At 53.9% G+C, this 16,315-nt stretch overlaps 1 protein-coding gene across 1 annotated transcript; it reads right to left on the bottom strand.

Moving 5' to 3' along the window:
- Positions 1-69: 69 nt before the first annotated feature.
- Positions 70-15,743, bottom strand: LOC136950333 (proline-rich protein 12-like). The gene is made up of 16 exons (XM_067244625.1): positions 14,908-15,743; positions 12,850-13,007; positions 12,018-12,179; positions 9,151-11,331; positions 6,794-9,069; positions 6,301-6,546; positions 5,261-5,984; positions 4,471-4,979; positions 4,146-4,262; positions 3,720-3,853; positions 3,177-3,616; positions 2,480-2,599; positions 2,262-2,359; positions 1,886-2,017; positions 1,608-1,703; positions 70-1,437 (listed from the first exon to the last, which is right to left on the bottom strand). Exons 1-16 carry the CDS (start codon positions 14,988-14,990, stop codon positions 1,303-1,305), a joined length of 7,611 nt encoding a protein of 2,536 aa, XP_067100726.1. The 5' UTR covers positions 14,991-15,743; the 3' UTR covers positions 70-1,302.
- Positions 15,744-16,315: the final 572 nt, after the last annotated feature.

The raw sequence follows: 16,315 nt of genomic DNA, 5'->3' as shown, positions 1-16,315 counted from the left end.
TTGGAAACAACGACGTCATATCAAAACTTTATCAAACGATAAAAACATTTTAAACGATAGAGTTTTTGTTCTTTGCAGGTTTTATTTTGTTTCTCAAATACAGGGAGAGTTAATGTACAGAAGAACAAAGACTTTCTCAAGAACTGTACAGTATTTACACAAAGACTTTTAGCAGGAAAACTAGATTGTTTCCAAAATAAGTAATAGTATGCACAAACATCAAACTGATAAAAATGAAGTGACTATTTCCTCTTTAAATATTACTTATTTATAACCTTTCCCACTTTAGGGGAACTGGATATTGTTATGCCTTTATGTTTTCTTTGCACCTGCGTGTTTCTGATGAATGAACTAAAGCACTACAATGTTTTAGTTTCAAATATACTTTTCCCATTTCTCATTTTACAGTCATAGTTACATTATTTCCTCAAAATGCTCAACTCTTTTCTTGTTTTGTTTTTATAATTTTGTTTTTACAGAAGAAAGAGGAAGACAGTTCCGATATGTGGATGTGAGATTGTATTTATAACCTGCGAAAAATGTTATTTAAAATGCTAAGGCAGCATCCCAGCGCATGTGAGAGTTTATGTTAAAAACCTCATATAAATAATAAAAATGTGTTCATATATTACCCCAGTCCACTGGTGCTGCCCCTACTGTAGAACGAGCCAGTTAATTAGCAGTTATGATGCTCCCCCACACAGGGAAAAGTCCTTGTACACACAACACTCACTTTTCATTCGGTTTTAAAAAGCATTCTCACCCCTTGTCCTCTTTAAAAGCCGCTCGCTAACGCTAAAAGTCTTTTCAAAAAAATAATTTATGTAAAAACTAAACAGTAAGTTTGTTTTCCTCCCTCACCGAACCATCGTCAGGACAACGGTTATATGATGTCAGCGAATGCTAGAGGGACTTGGTGCAATCTCTCGTCTTCCTTCTGTGACCTTTCACCTCCTATCGTGATTGGTCAGTTTCCTTCTTGACCAGCCAATGGCGGCGACCTCCAGGCCCGGTAGGGTCATCTCACCAATCAAGACGTTGTGATTCTATTATTGTGGCCGCTGAACGAAGCCAAGGTCCCTAGAGGTCATGGGTCACACCTTCACTGAGAAGGCCTCTCTCCCAGTCCTCTTCCTCTAACAGCACGGAGAGGTTCTGCTCATCTACGGTCCTTGGGCCCCATGTCCCCATCCCTCCCCCTCCTCCCCTGGGGCCTCGGGGCTGGCCCCTCCTCCCCTGGGGCCTCGGGGCTGGCCCCTCCTCCCCTGGGGCCTCGGGGCTGGCCCCTCCTCCCCTGGGGCCTCAGGGCTGGGTGCTGAGAGAGAGCAGCTCGATGAAGGAGTTGAACAGCGTATCCAGCCAGCTCTGGTTGGCCATGCAGCGCTGAACCACCTCCTCCTGGCCAGGATCCTCTGCTGCCTGCTCAATGCTGTGGGTCTGCAGCACACACACACACACACACACGTTAAGACACACATACACACACATAATATACACAAACTCTGGGGTGGTGTTTTAACAGACTGGAGTCATACGCAGGACACGACAGTGATGAGGAGGTGAGGGTGTGTGTGGCTGAGAGTCCCCCCTAACTCAGAGACACTCACCTCCTTCTTGCAGTGCAGGAAGGTGTGGTATTTATAATGATGCAGAGAGTGGTACAGGCTGTACAGTCTGCATGATGCCGTTGACAGTTTAAGGTCCTGAAAAAGAGAGACAGGAAATATAATTATATCCAGAATTCAGTTAAATAAATCAAATACACATTATTTAGATGTATTATATTTGACAACTCTGCAATGCAGAGTGCTCATGTGGTAATGAGCCCATCCACCACACACACACTAACACACACTAACACACACTAACACACACTAACACACACCTGTGGTTTGGGCAGGGTCTTCTTGACTCTGTTGAGGGTCTTGCGGTTGTAGGCGTCTCCGCTGAGGCGTAGCCTGACTGTGCTGGAGTCCAGGGGGTCCGCCGCCATCTGGGGATACGCATGCAGCGCCTCCTAGAGGGGGGAGGGTGTCAGTGAAGTGACAGTTGGGGTTGAACTACAGCATCAAAAATGTAACTGCCAAAACCACAAGGGTGTTTCCCTACGTACAGCTGGTCACTGAGAACACCAGAACATCAAACCAATCTCAGGGACATCAGCTCACTGGAAACCCTGCTGACGAAGCCTGAATCCAGGCACAGGAAGAGAGAGAGAGAGACAGAAGGAGGGAGACAGGAAGAGAGAGAGACAGGGTTACCTGGTGTTGAGTGCTCATGTTGACTCTCTTCATCAGCCTCCTCTTCTGTTCGCTGATTATGCTGTCGATCTTCCTCATCGGGGGGAGGTACAGCTCATCTGAACCAATAGAGATGAAGAAACATGAAGTACCGGGATTCATTGGTTAAAATCAAAACACGCTACTCTTATAACACTCAGTGTGTGTGTGTGTGTGTGTGTGTGAGAGTGTGTCCTCACCGTCCGTGTCCTCCAGGGCCTGGATCATGTCGGGATCCAGGGCGGTGCTGACCAGCATCTCCACGTAGCTCCGGAACATCTCCCTCATCGCCCGGTTGTTCACGCCTCCAGACACGGGCACTGGGGGGGGAGGAGAGGGGTTACACCCACACACACACAGATATATACAATACACACATAGATAAACACACCCCACACACAGAGATTATTAAAAACATCCCTATTGGGATCAATGACTGTAAACCCTAACTTTCATCAAACGTCACAAAAAAATATTAGATCTCTGAAGAAAAAACTATAGTTTTTTGTGTACAAGTTGACCAAAAACGTAGTAGCTAAATACAGAGATACATACTGACTTATCTCCCTCACAACACGTATTCACAGCCACCTGAGACCGTTTCAGGAAGCCTTTACGTCTCTCTCTCCTACTCGCTATGGTAACCAGAGACCAGAGGTAAGTGGAGTCTGACTGAAACATCTGTCTCCAGGGCGTTAGATCCAGAAAGCCTGTCAGTTACAGCACCGACTAAGCAGCCAGATTGAGTGTAACACACAAAAGCATGAAATTCCCTCTCGCTGAAAAGTGCGAACGAGCTATAAAACAAAATGGCTTGTCGCTCGCAATTAGATTAAATAACACTTTATCTACCCCCCAGGCGGGGGGAAACATGACTGGCACAAAATGGCGACTCACTTTCGTCCTCGCTGGCTGCCTCCTCCGACGAGTCCGACTCTGACGATGAAGGCCTCTCATTCAGCCACCTCTTCCTCTTCTTGGGTGGCGGTTCTGCCTTCACCTTGGCCGGCTTAGCCTTGGGGGGCCTTTCAGCTTTCTTCTCCACCACCCTCCTCTCCTCCTTGGCCTTTCCTCGCTCCGCCACCCCCCTCTCCTCCATGGGCTCCGGGTCCGGCTGGACCCTCTTCTCCTTGGCCTTCACGGCGGCCGCTGCCTTCTCCCTCTGCTCCCTGGCCCTGGTCCTGTCCCGGGCCTCACGCTGGACCGGCTCCTTGGCTCTGGTCCGGTCTCGGGCCTCCCTGGGGACTGGCTCCCTGGCCGGGACGCTCTCCTCCGCCTCCACGCGGGCCGGGGCCTGGGAGCTAGGGGGGGACGCCATTCTGGGGGGAGCTTGTCTTCTGGAGGAAGAGGGGGAAGATGTTTAGAGAGGCAGCTGGGCTTGCAAGCTCTAACCCTAAGGTTGAACAGGTGAGAGAGGTAGTACAGGTGACAGGTGGGTACCTCAGGGTCGGGGCGACGCGATGCCAGGGTCTTCGTGAGCACACTCTCACATAGTCCTTTTTGTTGACGTTCTCCAGGAACTTCACGTAGAGACGCTGGTACCGCCGCTTAGCGTCTCCGAAGTAGCCCAGATACTGAGGAAGGAAGAACAGCCATGTTGACACCCTTTCATACCGACATTCATTTCAGACAGACATGATATCTAGAATCGCTGACAGTTTCAAGCTCTCTGTCAAATCAGACTGAATGAGATTTTGGATAACGGAGAAACTGTTAACGGTCTCTGACCAACAGACAGACGTCTAGACAGATAGACAGAGACGTCTAGACAGACAGACAGACGTGTAGACAGGCAGACGTGTAGACAGGCAGACGTGTAGACAGGCAGACGTGTAGACAGGCAGACGTGTAGACAGACAGACTCACGTTGCTGGTGGCACAGAACTGCCTCTGGCCATCCTTGATCTCTGGGCTGAACTTCTGCAGCAGAGCCTTCTGGACCCTCCAGATGGGGGGGGGCTCTCGTCCAGTCTGCAGCGCCATCTGGACCCAGATGAGGGGAGGAGGGAGAGGGAGAGAGGAGAGGAAAGAGAGAGGAGAGGGAGAAGAGAATAAAAAATCCCTTTAGACAGTTTAGTGGTTCACTGACTCTGCTAGAGCATATGGTGCTACACTGTGGAGGAATGCCGGAAGATTTGGCAAGTGAAGTACATTTTTGGTATTTCCAAAGACACACAAGACACACACGAACCTTCAGAGTCCGGATGTCCTCCACGCGAACGACAAACTCGTCTCTCTCGCGGAAGATGCCCTCCCCTCCACTCTCGCTCTCGTCCTCCTCACTTTCACCCACGATGGCCGCGTCCTCCTGCTTCTTGGCCAGGTGCAGGGAGGTCACCTGAGAGGGTGGGGGCTCCTCGGGGGAGGCGGGGGGCTCCTCGGGGGAGGCGGGGGGCTCCTCGGGGGAGGCGGGGGGCTCCGGGGGCTGAGGGGACTCCCGGGCCGGGGGCGGGGGAGTGAGGGCACGAGGGGGGGAGGGAGGAGGGGGAGGAGTGGAGGAGGATGGTGGGAGGGTGGCGGGAGGTGGAGGAGAGGGGATGGAAGGGGGGAGGGGGCTGGGGGATGGAGACTTCTGCTCCTGTTGTGGTTCCTCTTGAGGTGGGAGAGGCGAGGGGAGGGAGAGGGGGGGGAGGGGGGAGTGGGAGGGGGAGGAGGACGGGGCGGGGGAGGAGGGAGACAAGGGGGGCTCTGGGTGGGACGCTGAAAAAAAAAGAAATATAACAACAAAATCTGTTAACTAGTCTTTTTGAAGAAGCATTAGGAAACATAACCATTTATACTTTGCTTTGGATGAAAGCATCACCAACATTTATGAAATATTAATGTTATTTCATGTAATGTAATAAAAATTTCAGAACACTGGATTTCTTTTTTTTTAAGTAATAAACTAAGCGAAAATGCTACAATAAATGGAACCATAAAGTGGGTTGTAACATTAACGCTATGTGGAGCAGATCTGAAACACGGTCTCTGGGCCGTACCTTCCAGCTGGGGAGCTCCGAGCGTCTCCATGTCTGGCTCCTCTTCCTCCATCTCCTTCCCTTCATCTTCATCCTCCTCCCTGCCTCCCATCTGCCTCTCCTCTTCCTCCTCCTCCTCCTCCTGCCTCCTGTCTTCTCTCTGCAGCACGGCCGGCTCAGCAGAGGGGGGCTGGGTGTGGGGCGTGTGTGAGGGGGGCTGGGGGCTGAGAGTGGGGGGCTGCAGGGTGGGGGTCAGTGGCTCTTGCTGTTGGGGGGCCGGGGGCAGGGTGGGCAGGCTGGGGGCTAGCTGCTGGGGGGCCAGGGGTGGCGGGGGAGGGGGCGGCAGGGTGGAAGGGATCTGAGGGGTGTCGTAGAGGGCAGAGATGGCGGAGGAGATGCTCTTCTGGAGGTCCTGGTTCTTTCCCACAGAGTCCTCCTCGTCTGACGAGAAGGAGGGCAGGGTCTCCAGGTTCCTCTTCAGCTCGTCGTCAAGGCGCTTGCAGGGGCTGGGGCAGCCCCCCAGGGCCAGGCCCCCGTTTCCCTCGCCATCGCCAAACGGCGGCGGGGGCGGAGGCGGGGCTGGAGACAGGGGGCGGAGCCCCCCGGGTTTGCAGGGTGAGGATTGGCCGTTGCCAGGCTCCATTCCAGGGGGCATGTCCAGTCCAGGAGGCCTCTTGCCTGACTTGAGGAAGTCCAGGAAGGAGGCCATGAACGCACCCCGGCTCTCTGAGTCCTTCTCATCCCCCTGGGAGGGAGGGAGGGAGGGAGGGAGGGAGGGAGGGAGGGAGGGAGGGAGGGAGGGAGGGAGGGAGGGAGGGAGGGAGGGAGGGAGGGAGGGAGGGAGGGAGGGAGGGAGGGAGGGAGGGAGGGAGGGAGGGAGGGAGGGAGGGAGGGAGGGAGGGAGGGAGGGATGGAAAAACAGAGGGAAGAACAGAGGGAAGGTTTAAATAAAGTGAGCATGTATCCATGTTTGTCTGTGATGGGAATAAAGTGACATTGCAAATGTCCATGACAAGATCAACAACCCTCCCCCCCTCCCTCTCACCCTCCCTCCCTCTCACCCTTCCATCCATCGCCTCCCCGTCCGCTCCGTCGTTCATCATCTGGTTTTTCTGCTTGTTCTTGTCCTGGTTCCTGGCAGGGGCATCCCCTCCACAGGGGGCCCCTCCGCAGGGGGCCCCGGGGCTGAGGCCCAGAGAGGGGGCCGAGCCCACAGAGCCGTCCGACAGTGCGGGGTCGGTCCCGGAGAGGGAGTCAGACCTCAGAAGGGCGTCAGTCCCGGACAGGGTGCCGACCGGGAGCTTGATCTGGGACAGACACACGGGACAGGGTCACTCGCAGCAACTCTCTGGTGACACTGCTCTTTACATGACTGTAGCCATGCTGCTGCTGTCAACACTACACTGGGGATATACTAAGTATCAAATATATCACATCATGAATTATATACACTTTGTGTACATAACATGATGCACATCTCTGTCAATTATCTCTGTATGGGCTGGTCCTCCAGACACCGGTCCAGCCTATCCCAGAATCCCAAGCGAAGCTTACCTTCAGAGGTGGTATAGGGTCATGCTGCTGCTGGCCTTGGTGGAGCTGATGTTGATGTTGATTGAGGTGATGGAGTGGCTCTTGCTCCTTCCCTCCCATCTCCATAAACATATCTTCTCTCCTCCCCCCTCTCCCCCTGCCTCCCCTGCCCCTCCCCCTCCGCCCGTCCACGCCACCAAACCCTCCTGCGCCCGCCCCTGCTACCCCCACCCCCACCACTGCCCCTCCTGCTCCCCCTCCTCCCCCCATCTCTCCCATCATCCGGTTGGCCGTGTGAGGCTCCGGCATGGGTCGGATGCGAGGCCGGCCTCGGGGTCTCGGGGGCCCCTCTCTCTTGGGCTTGGTGGGCTTCCTGCCCCTCTTTCTAGGCCCGTCCTGGGGCAGGAGGGGTGGGGGGCCCAGAGACTGGTAACCGGACGAGTGGTAGAAGTCTAAGTCTCCCATCAGGGGACTGAGGGCTCCCCCTCCCCCCGGCTTCCTGCAGCTGGACACGAGGTCAGGCAGCAGGTCTGGGAGGCGGCGGCTGTTGAGTCGGATATCGGCCGGCTGGTCGGCCTTGTCCTCGTCGTCCTCAAACTCGTACTCCTGAGCGTAGCTCTTCTTGGGCAGGGTGTTGGGGTCTCGCCGCTCCTTCAGCAGGTGGAACGAGCTGGACTTGAGAAGCTTCTTGGGCCGGGAGGAGCAGAAGATGGGGGAAGTGAGCCCTCCAGATCCTGTCCCTCCGCCGCCTCCGGGGCCGGACGAGAGCTTCCCTCCGGCACTGTTGGGCCCGGTCCCGCCCATGCCCATCCCGGGGCCCTGGGACTGGATCAGACCCAGCTGCTCGGTGTTGACGGTGGAGGGCAGCTCGTGGCTCTTCAGGGAGTCCAGGTCCAGGTGCATGGGGTTGTTCCCAGGTTCAGACATGCCATGGCAGTACTGCCCATACCCTTGATCACCTCCGTGATGCCCCATCAGGTCATATCCTCCTCCAGCTCCTCCTCCTCCGCCCTGCGCTCCCTTCATCCCCTCCAGGCCCTCCTGTACTCCCTGGCCCTCGCTCATCTCCTCCTGGCCCGGCCCGGCCCCCCCCGCACAGCTGGACTTGTAGTCGTCGGAGCAGAACATGTCCTCCATCCCAGGGAAAAAGGACCGGTCCTCATCCTGGAGGAGGGAGTCCGGGAAGCAGATGGAAGTCAGGGGGACGAAGCGGTTACTCTGCTGGCCGGGGCCGCTCTTCTCCCCGGGACTGAACTGGTGCTGGTCCCCCCCCTGCTGTTGGTCCATGGGGCCTTGCTGGGAGGAGTGGGCCTCGTTCTGCTGCTGGGCGTGCGAGGAGCCGGAGGGGGGCCCCATGTGGTGGCCGTGCGAGTGGTGGGAGTGGGATTGTTGGTGGTGGGAGTTGGGGTGCTGTTGTTGTTGCTGCTGCTGTTGTGGGTGGTGCTGGGAGAGGTGGTGCATGTGCGAAGGCGTGGCGAGGCCCATGTCGGGCTCGGACAGGAAGGAGTGGAGCTCCGAGGCGGAGTGTTGCTGGGGGTGGTGGTGAGAGGGGTGTCTCTGCTCCTGCTGCTGCTGTCTGTGACGCTCTCCACCTCCACCGCCTCTCCCTCTTCCTCCCCCACCTCCTCCTCCCCCTCTCCTCTCCTCCACTCCTCCGTCAGTGCTAGAGGTCTGAGACAGGGAGCGCTCCAGCATGTCCAGGGACGACACCACCGAGCCCTGCTTGGCCTGGCCCTGGTCCTGCTGCCCGTGGCTGTAGTGGGCCGCGGCGGCCTCCAGAGCCTGGGACTGGAGTTGCAGCTGCAGCTGGGACGCCTGGCTCTGAGGCTGGGACGCCTGGCTCTGAGGCTGGGCCCCGTGTTTGCCAGAGCTGCTCATCCTCCCTCCGGCTCCCTCCATCATGCCTTGCTGGCTCACAGGGTGCTGCTGTTGGTGTCCCTCCATCTTGTTGCGGGTGGTGTGAGACAGCACGGACTGGAGCAGGTGCGGGGGCTGGCGGGACTGGTCGGTAGGAGAGTCCATCATGGAGGCCGAAGCCTGGGACTGGGAGTGCTGCTGCTGCCCGGCCTCAGGGGTCTTCCGTGGGTAAGCCAGCTCCGGGCGCTCCTTCTTCTGCAGCTCCATCTGGCCGTGGGACTGCAGGTGGCCGTGCGATGACACGTGCTGCAGTGCATGCTGGGAGTATATGTCTCCACGCCCGTAGTGCACCACCGAACCCAGGTTGTCGTGGTGATGGAGGTGGCCCTGCTCGGATCCGCCCCTCCCTCCACTGTTCCTGCTGTTCCGGTCGTTCCTCTGTTGCTGCTGCTGCTGCTGATGTTGTTGCTGCTGCTGCTGCTGTTGTTGTTGTTGATGCTGCTGCTGTTGTTGTTGTTGATGTTGTTGGTGTTGTTGTTGCTTTTTCAGCGACATCTCCAACTGGTTGTCCAAGCCTGCAGTACCTGCCCCGGCGCTAGAGGTGGCGCTGTGGGTGCGGATCACGCTCTGCAGGTGGTACCTCTCCTCGGAGCTCTTGCTCATCTCGTACGACAGCCCCTTGCCCGGGTCGCTGGCGGAGGGGACGGATTGGGCCTGTGGCGCCCCTTGTTGCTGGGACGACTGCTGGGGTTGCTGGGAGTGGTGGTGGGAGGGCGGGGCCTGGGGGGTGGGGCTCGCCTGGGCCTGGAGGAGGTGCTGGATCAGGAAGTCGTCTTCATCGTCCACTTCCTCCTGGGACCGCTGGGAGCCCACCCCCAGCATGGCGGCCTCGGACTTGGCCTTGGAGGAGGAGGGGTGGTAGGACTGGGACTGGGAGCGGGGGGCCCTAGAGTCAGGGTACACCTGGGGGGAGGCCATGAAGGTGGGGGACAGGACAGAGGAGATGTATTTGTTGGAGGCCCCCCCGCCCGGGGACTGGGTGGAGCAGGAGGGGGCCGGGGAGTGCAACCCTGGACGGATGGTCCCAGAGTTACCGGAGGGAGAGGGGCTGGAGTCTGGGATGTGGTATGATCCTCCTCCACTTCCTCCTCCTCCTCCTCCTCGCTCATTGGCCATACTACCCCCGGCTCCTCCTCCTCCTGAACCGGAGTTCCCACTTCCTGCATTACCACTTCCGCCTCCGGATGCCCCACCCCCTGATGATCCCCCTGACCTTAAAAGGGCGGGGGAGTGGCCCGGGGCGCCATATCCTAGCGACGGGCTACCCGCCCCGCCCAGCGAGGACGGGAGGGAGCCATAGGCGGAGTCAGAGGCGTAAACGTCGGACGAGTACGACTGGCTTCGTCCCCCCAGACCTCCGTAGCCTTTCCCCCCAGTCCCAGAGCTCAGATCCTGGGCTTGAGGGGAGCTGAAGCCCCCATAGGACTGAGGAAGGTGGGACGTGGGAGGCTGGTTGGGGGAGTAGGACTGGGCTTGCTGCTGAGGAGGGGTCTGGCCGGTGAGGGCTGCGGAGGGGGTCTTGACGGGAGCCACTGGGGACCCGTAGCCAGAGAGGCAAGACTTGGGGAGGGGCTGTGGGGCGGAGGTGGACGAGGCAGGGGGGGGTTGTTGCTGCTGCTGGGGGGCCGGGGGAGGGGGCGCGGGCTGGGGCGGAGGCTGCTGTCTGGAGGGGGCCGAGGTGGAGCTGGAGATGGAGTTGGAGGGATGGGCCCCCGATGCGGACGAGGAGGAAGAGGATGTGGAGGAGGTGGAGGAGGCTGAGGGGGGGGTGTGGGGGGTCCGGGAGGACGAGGCAGAGTTGGCCGAGGAGTACCCGCTGCTGGAGCTACTCTTGGAGGCTTTCCCCGTCCCACCGGAGGAGGATGAGGAGTAGGGGGGCTGGATGATGGGGCGGTACTGCTCGGTGCGAGAGGAGGCCTTGTGGTCGGAGGAAGGGCTCTGTTCTCCCAGTGGGCTGCAGGCTAGGCCGGCGTGCCGGTGCTGGGACAGCTGCTGGTAGCTGGCCCCGGCGCAGCTCAGGTAGTGCTGCAGGGAGTGGGCTGCAGACGAGGAGAGCTGGGACTGGGACGGCGTGGGCCGCTGGTAGTGCTTGATAACGCTGTCCTGTCGAGGAACCGCTCGCTCCTGGGCTGAGTTGGACTGAGCCTGGGCCTGGGCCTGTGCCTGGGCCTGTGCCTGTGCTTGGGCCTGGGCCTGCGCTTGGGCCTGGGCTGAGGAGAACACTGACGCGTTGTACAACTGGGAGGACTGGTCCTGCAGCTGGGACGAGAGCAGGTTGAACTGGTGCGACTGGAGGTGGCGGGCGGAGGACGCCTGGGTAGACGAGGCTCCGGTGGGGTCCTGGCCGCCCCGGTAGGCTCCGGCGGGGCCCTGGGAGGACAGCAGCCGGTCGAACCCCAGGCTGGCCTGGGAGGGGGGCTTGATGTGGAGCAGGGGGTCGTGGGGGGACAGGAGGCCGTTGGAGGTAGGGCTGAAGGTGGGCGTGTCTTGGAGGGAGAGGGAAGGGGTCACCGAGGGGAAGGAGCGGCTGGAGAAGGAGGCTGGGTGCTGATAGGCCGAGAGGGCAGAGGAGGAGGGGAAAGAGCCGGATCCAGGAAGCGCCCCGGAGATGAAGAGCTCTGCTGGAGCCGGAGTATGCATCGCTAAGGAGGAGGAGTGAGAGGTGAGAGGGAGAGAGGAGTGGGAAGAGAGAGGGAGAGAGGGGCAGAGAGAGGAGGAGAGAGGAGGGCAGAGAGGAGGAGAGAGGGGGGCAGAGAGAGGAGGAGAGAGGGGGGCAGAGAGAGGAGGAGAGAGGGGGCAGAGAGAGGAGGAGAGAGGGGGGCAGAGAGAGGGGGGCAAAGAGAAGAGGAGAGAGGGGGCAGAGAGAGGAGGAGAGAGGGGGGGCAGAGAGAAAGAGAGGGAATAGAAAGAGTGAGGGAGAAGAGAGATAAGAAAATAATCAATTAAAAATCGATGCAATCTGTCAAACTCAACAGAGGAACTGACAAACATGACAATAACTGTGCTGATTTTCCTCCCTGGTAATCAGTGCGTTTCAGAGCACACGAAAGACAACCAGAAGACCAACTAACTAAAGGATAATAATAATAATAATAATAATAATACAATAACTAAGAATAAGCCACACAGCTGTCTACGTCTACATCTGCAACCAACAGAAATGGATCCCCGACACACGCACACTCACGCACACACGCACGCACACACGCACGCACACACGCACGCACACACGCGCGCACACACTCACGCAAGAACAGCAAATGTCATATTGACTTATGTCCCTGTTTAAATGTCAACACGTTCTAACGTAGATCTGCACCAACCCCACCTGTCTGCCAGGATGGCGTGCGGAACTGGGAGAGCAGGGAGGAGGCGGAGGGGGGGGGCTGGGGTCCACGGGACTCCAGAGCAGAGATCAGGTTCATAACCGAAGCGTCTGGACCGGAGGGGCTGGCATGATGCAGCCCGGTGTCAAACAGCCCAGATAGACCTGTGAGTCAAACACAACAGGGGATTTAGAACGCATTCCTGATAAGAGTAATAAATGTGCTCTTTGACGCTTTGATCCAAAGGGACGTACATGGGAAGGATTTGAATCTGCTCTTGATCTGCAGTCAAAAGCTTTAAAGCTGATCTCAACTACCTACTCCCTCCTCGTGGCTCTGACGGGGGCTTAGGTTATGGTCCCGACATTCTCACTTTTATGATTTAGGTGGAAGAGGATTTGGGATTTGTAGCTCGAGCTGAATCATCACACTTTGATGAGACTAGTGAACTGGGCATCAGAGGACAGAGTATGATGCACTCCTACACATACACCTTGAGAGACAGAGAGAGAGAGAGAGAGACAGAGACAGAGACAGAGACAGAGACAGAGACAGAGACAGAGAGAGAGACAGAGACAGAGAGAGAGAGAGAGAGAGAGAGAGAGAGAGAGAGAGAGAGAGATGTTCCTAGTATAGAAAGAAAAATAGGCCAATGGTATTAGAAGAAAATGCAGGTTTCCAAACACTGAACAGAATCCCAGCACAGGTTGGAAAAACAACTATAAAATATGATGCATGTTGACAGTGGCAACAACCTCAGTCATCCTTCATCCTGACAGCCTATCACAGGGGCAGGTAGTGGCACCTGCATAATGTGAGTGACATTTCTCTCACCCAAACTCCGTCCAGCTGCTCCCCAAGCCCCGCCCTGGCCAGAGCTCCCGGGGTGGTGATTGGTGGCATAGCCCTGCAGAGGGTGTGGTGTGCCGTAGGCTTGGCGATGGAGGAGTTCGGAATCTGGATGTGAGGATCTGGAACTCCCATACACCAGACTGGAGACAAATGGAGGGAAATTAATCATTGATTAATTCATTTCACTTAACGATTTGCATAATTGTTTTTCCTCCAAAAAACAGTGACTCCTTGAAGAAGGCCTGGCGTAGACATTAAAAGATGCAAATTATTGGGCTTATTTTGGGTGACATGGATGTCTTGAAACTAACCTGACTTCGTGTTTTACTGAATACTGACAAGCTCCTAAAAATGCAACTGTGGACACAGTTGGTGACATGAAGTACCGTTATTGTTCAGATTTCAACTCATTGTTTCATTATAATTAAGGATCAAATCCACTCAACCAGTATCAACGTCTAATTGCCACTCTGCTTGATACACCCAGAACAGACATGTCTCTATTAAATCCTCCACTGGGATCATCATGATTGCGTGGGCAATTTAATTAAACTTAACGCTTCTAGATTATTACAAATTTGAACATGGGTTTGTTGGAAAATTCGGGACTTTCAGAATGATTGCACCATTGATTCATGAAACAATTGTGAGATATGTGTTAGATTTATTTGGCTTCGTTTGACCCAAGGAAAAATGTATTGGCTTCTCGGGTACAACTTGTACATTTCAACTGGCAAGGGAGGTGAATTGCTCAGACTAGCTCCGGGTTGCAGGCACCAGTCCTGTACTGTTGAGCATTGCTAGAGATAGCTAACCATGCTAACTAGCAAGGCCTTGCAAAGACGCAGAATGCTTTTATAGGCTATCGCGCAGTCGCATATGATTAAATATGTATCTAATAAGCAATCACTAGAACAACCATTTTTTATATGAATATTGGTAAGATAGCTTGTTAGCTCATATGGAAAGCCCAGTCAATACGACTCGTTACTTAGCTAGAAACAAGACAGCTAACTAGTAGCGTACGGTGTAGCATGAACAATCAAAGGCCTTGGCTTGCGTCTACGCACAGCCACGGTATGAAGCTTTTGTGGGGTTTTTTGTAAAAAAAAAAAAATCAACGCTAATACACATGGGTTTATACCATCCTAATTTCCTGCGGACATTGGTGCAGGGCCATTATTGGTTTAAACCATGTAGTGGTTAACTAGCTCGCTAGTGCTAGCTATTAGCTTCCAGACTGAATTTCTGTATTCATGAGTCAACTCATGAAATGATTCAAGTTGCATTTTTTTCCCTTCTAGCTAGTTTGGCATAATGATGATAATGAAAAATTTGCATTGGGGAAAATGCAGATGCAAAGCATTTTAATCATGCAAAATAGGTTATGTCATGGTAGCCAGTGCATTTGTTGATGAATGAATGGTCTTGCAGGCAGACATCGCGATAGCATCCGGCCCTGGTCGTTCCACAATGTAACATTTAAACAGCAGACCTATTACCCATATAAGGCTGTTACTTTGTAACTAAATAAACCGGGTTTAATTTGATTTTTACCCAATCGTGCTGTCATGGCCAAAGCTGCATTAACATGTTGGGACATTAAAATATATTTCACCCAATCAACCTGTTAATCTACCTGTATTGGAAAAAGGCCAGTCGAAATGACAAAGGCAGTATGAGGGACCCTAATGATAACTCCCCTAAATGGACCAGATTCATGTTCCCCTCCCCCTCTCTCCTCCCTCTCCGGCTCCCTCCCTTCCTACATAAAACCGCGCATTGAGACTGTCAATCGAATTCCATGCATTTTCAAGAGACTATCCCCCACCCCGCCCACCCCCACGACACGCACACCACTTGATCAGTGTTCATAATAATACTACCATCCACTAATCTGGGTGACAACGCGACGCTGGCATTAGGAAGAATAGCTGTCCAAATTATCTTACGTTAACATAAGCGCATATAGATCATACTATAGAATTGAACAGAAATACATATATTAGACTGAGCATGTTGAATAGGATGCTTGCTTACCTTGCTTTAGCCGATCGCTCGTAACTCCATCCTGCTCCTGCACCCAAATCACCGAACCCTGTTCCCGGGTAATTTCTATCCATTGATGAGATATGTGTGACAATGACCAAAGCGACGAGGAGCCGGATTTGTAACAGACTGTCGGGGAATCCGTCTTCCCCGTTATAGTTTTAAGACTATTTTCCCCGTTTCATAAGCAAGTCCCCGAGAGTGGAAAACAGCATGTTGAAAGAGAAATGGAGGAGGAGAAAGCTGGATGAGAAAGAGGGGGGTATAGGGGTGTACTCCAAACACCTCCAAAATTACTCTTTCTCCTTGACTAGAATTCCTCCAATTATCATTTCCACAAATGTAAATTCCTCACGAAACCATGCACGAACATGATAACGTTTTTACCGGTGATCGATAAATTGATAATAAACATCTGATCAAACGCGTCCGTCCCTGCCGCCTCTCTCTCCTCCCCTTTCTTTACTTTTGCTACGGAGCAATTAGCACGATCGGAAAGATTGGTTTCAATAGGATGGGTTTGTTGCAAATAATCTTGGCGTTGAAACAAGAGTAATCTCCAAAACCAAAAATCGTGATTTTTCTGCCATGCAAAAGCCTTCCCACCCCAAAATTGTTCTGGGCTAGCAGATGCTAGCTAGCCCTGTCGACGCATCAAAATAAAACTGGGTTGCTATTTTTAAAGCTTGCTTCCCTCGTTCCAGCTCTTTTAGCATTAGAAAATGAATTTCAACGACGATATACTGCGATCTAAGTAAACGTTAACCGTGATCAAAATCAACAAAGACGGTCAAAAGAGAGTAGGCCTCGTTTTTATATTTTTAGTCATTTTCCTCTGAAGACGCCATTTTTGAAGGCGGCTTGCTCGCTCTCTGTACTCCCTCTCCCCTCACTTACATCGTTCAAACACACGCGCAATCTGTCTGTGCTGACCTCCATTCACCGACCCTCAATAGCTTGGCGACAGACAGCGCTGTGGTAACGCCAGTAATACTTTCTGTTTTCACTGTAAAATACAAGAATTACATTGTGGATGAAAACATATTTTAATAACAAAAACGAACGTAACACGTAGATATTTTACATGCTCACATTCGATGGGAAATTTTAATGAAGGATACGTGAATGAATAAAATACATAAACCCCCACATATAGGCTATTTCTTTATCCTTGGTCAAATATAATAATTTCTCATATTTAAATGAATTTGAAAACTGTTTTCTTTCGGCGAGGGCGCCATTTTTCATAATATAATTAATTTAATAACTCCTGGTTGGTGGTCATCATTTAGCATAATTGTTAATTTGTGAATCAGACACAGATTCCTCATCATAATGGATATTTGACACAAAATGTTTTTCTTTCTTTTGCTTTCACGTATTCTTATATATGACCGAC

The sequence above is a fragment of the Osmerus mordax genome, chromosome 10 (genome assembly GCF_038355195.1).
Source record: "Osmerus mordax isolate fOsmMor3 chromosome 10, fOsmMor3.pri, whole genome shotgun sequence".
Lineage (NCBI taxonomy): Eukaryota > Metazoa > Chordata > Actinopteri > Osmeriformes > Osmeridae > Osmerus > Osmerus mordax.
The sequence above is the reverse complement of the archived record's forward strand: the minus strand, read 5'-3'. Positions and strand labels throughout refer to the sequence as shown.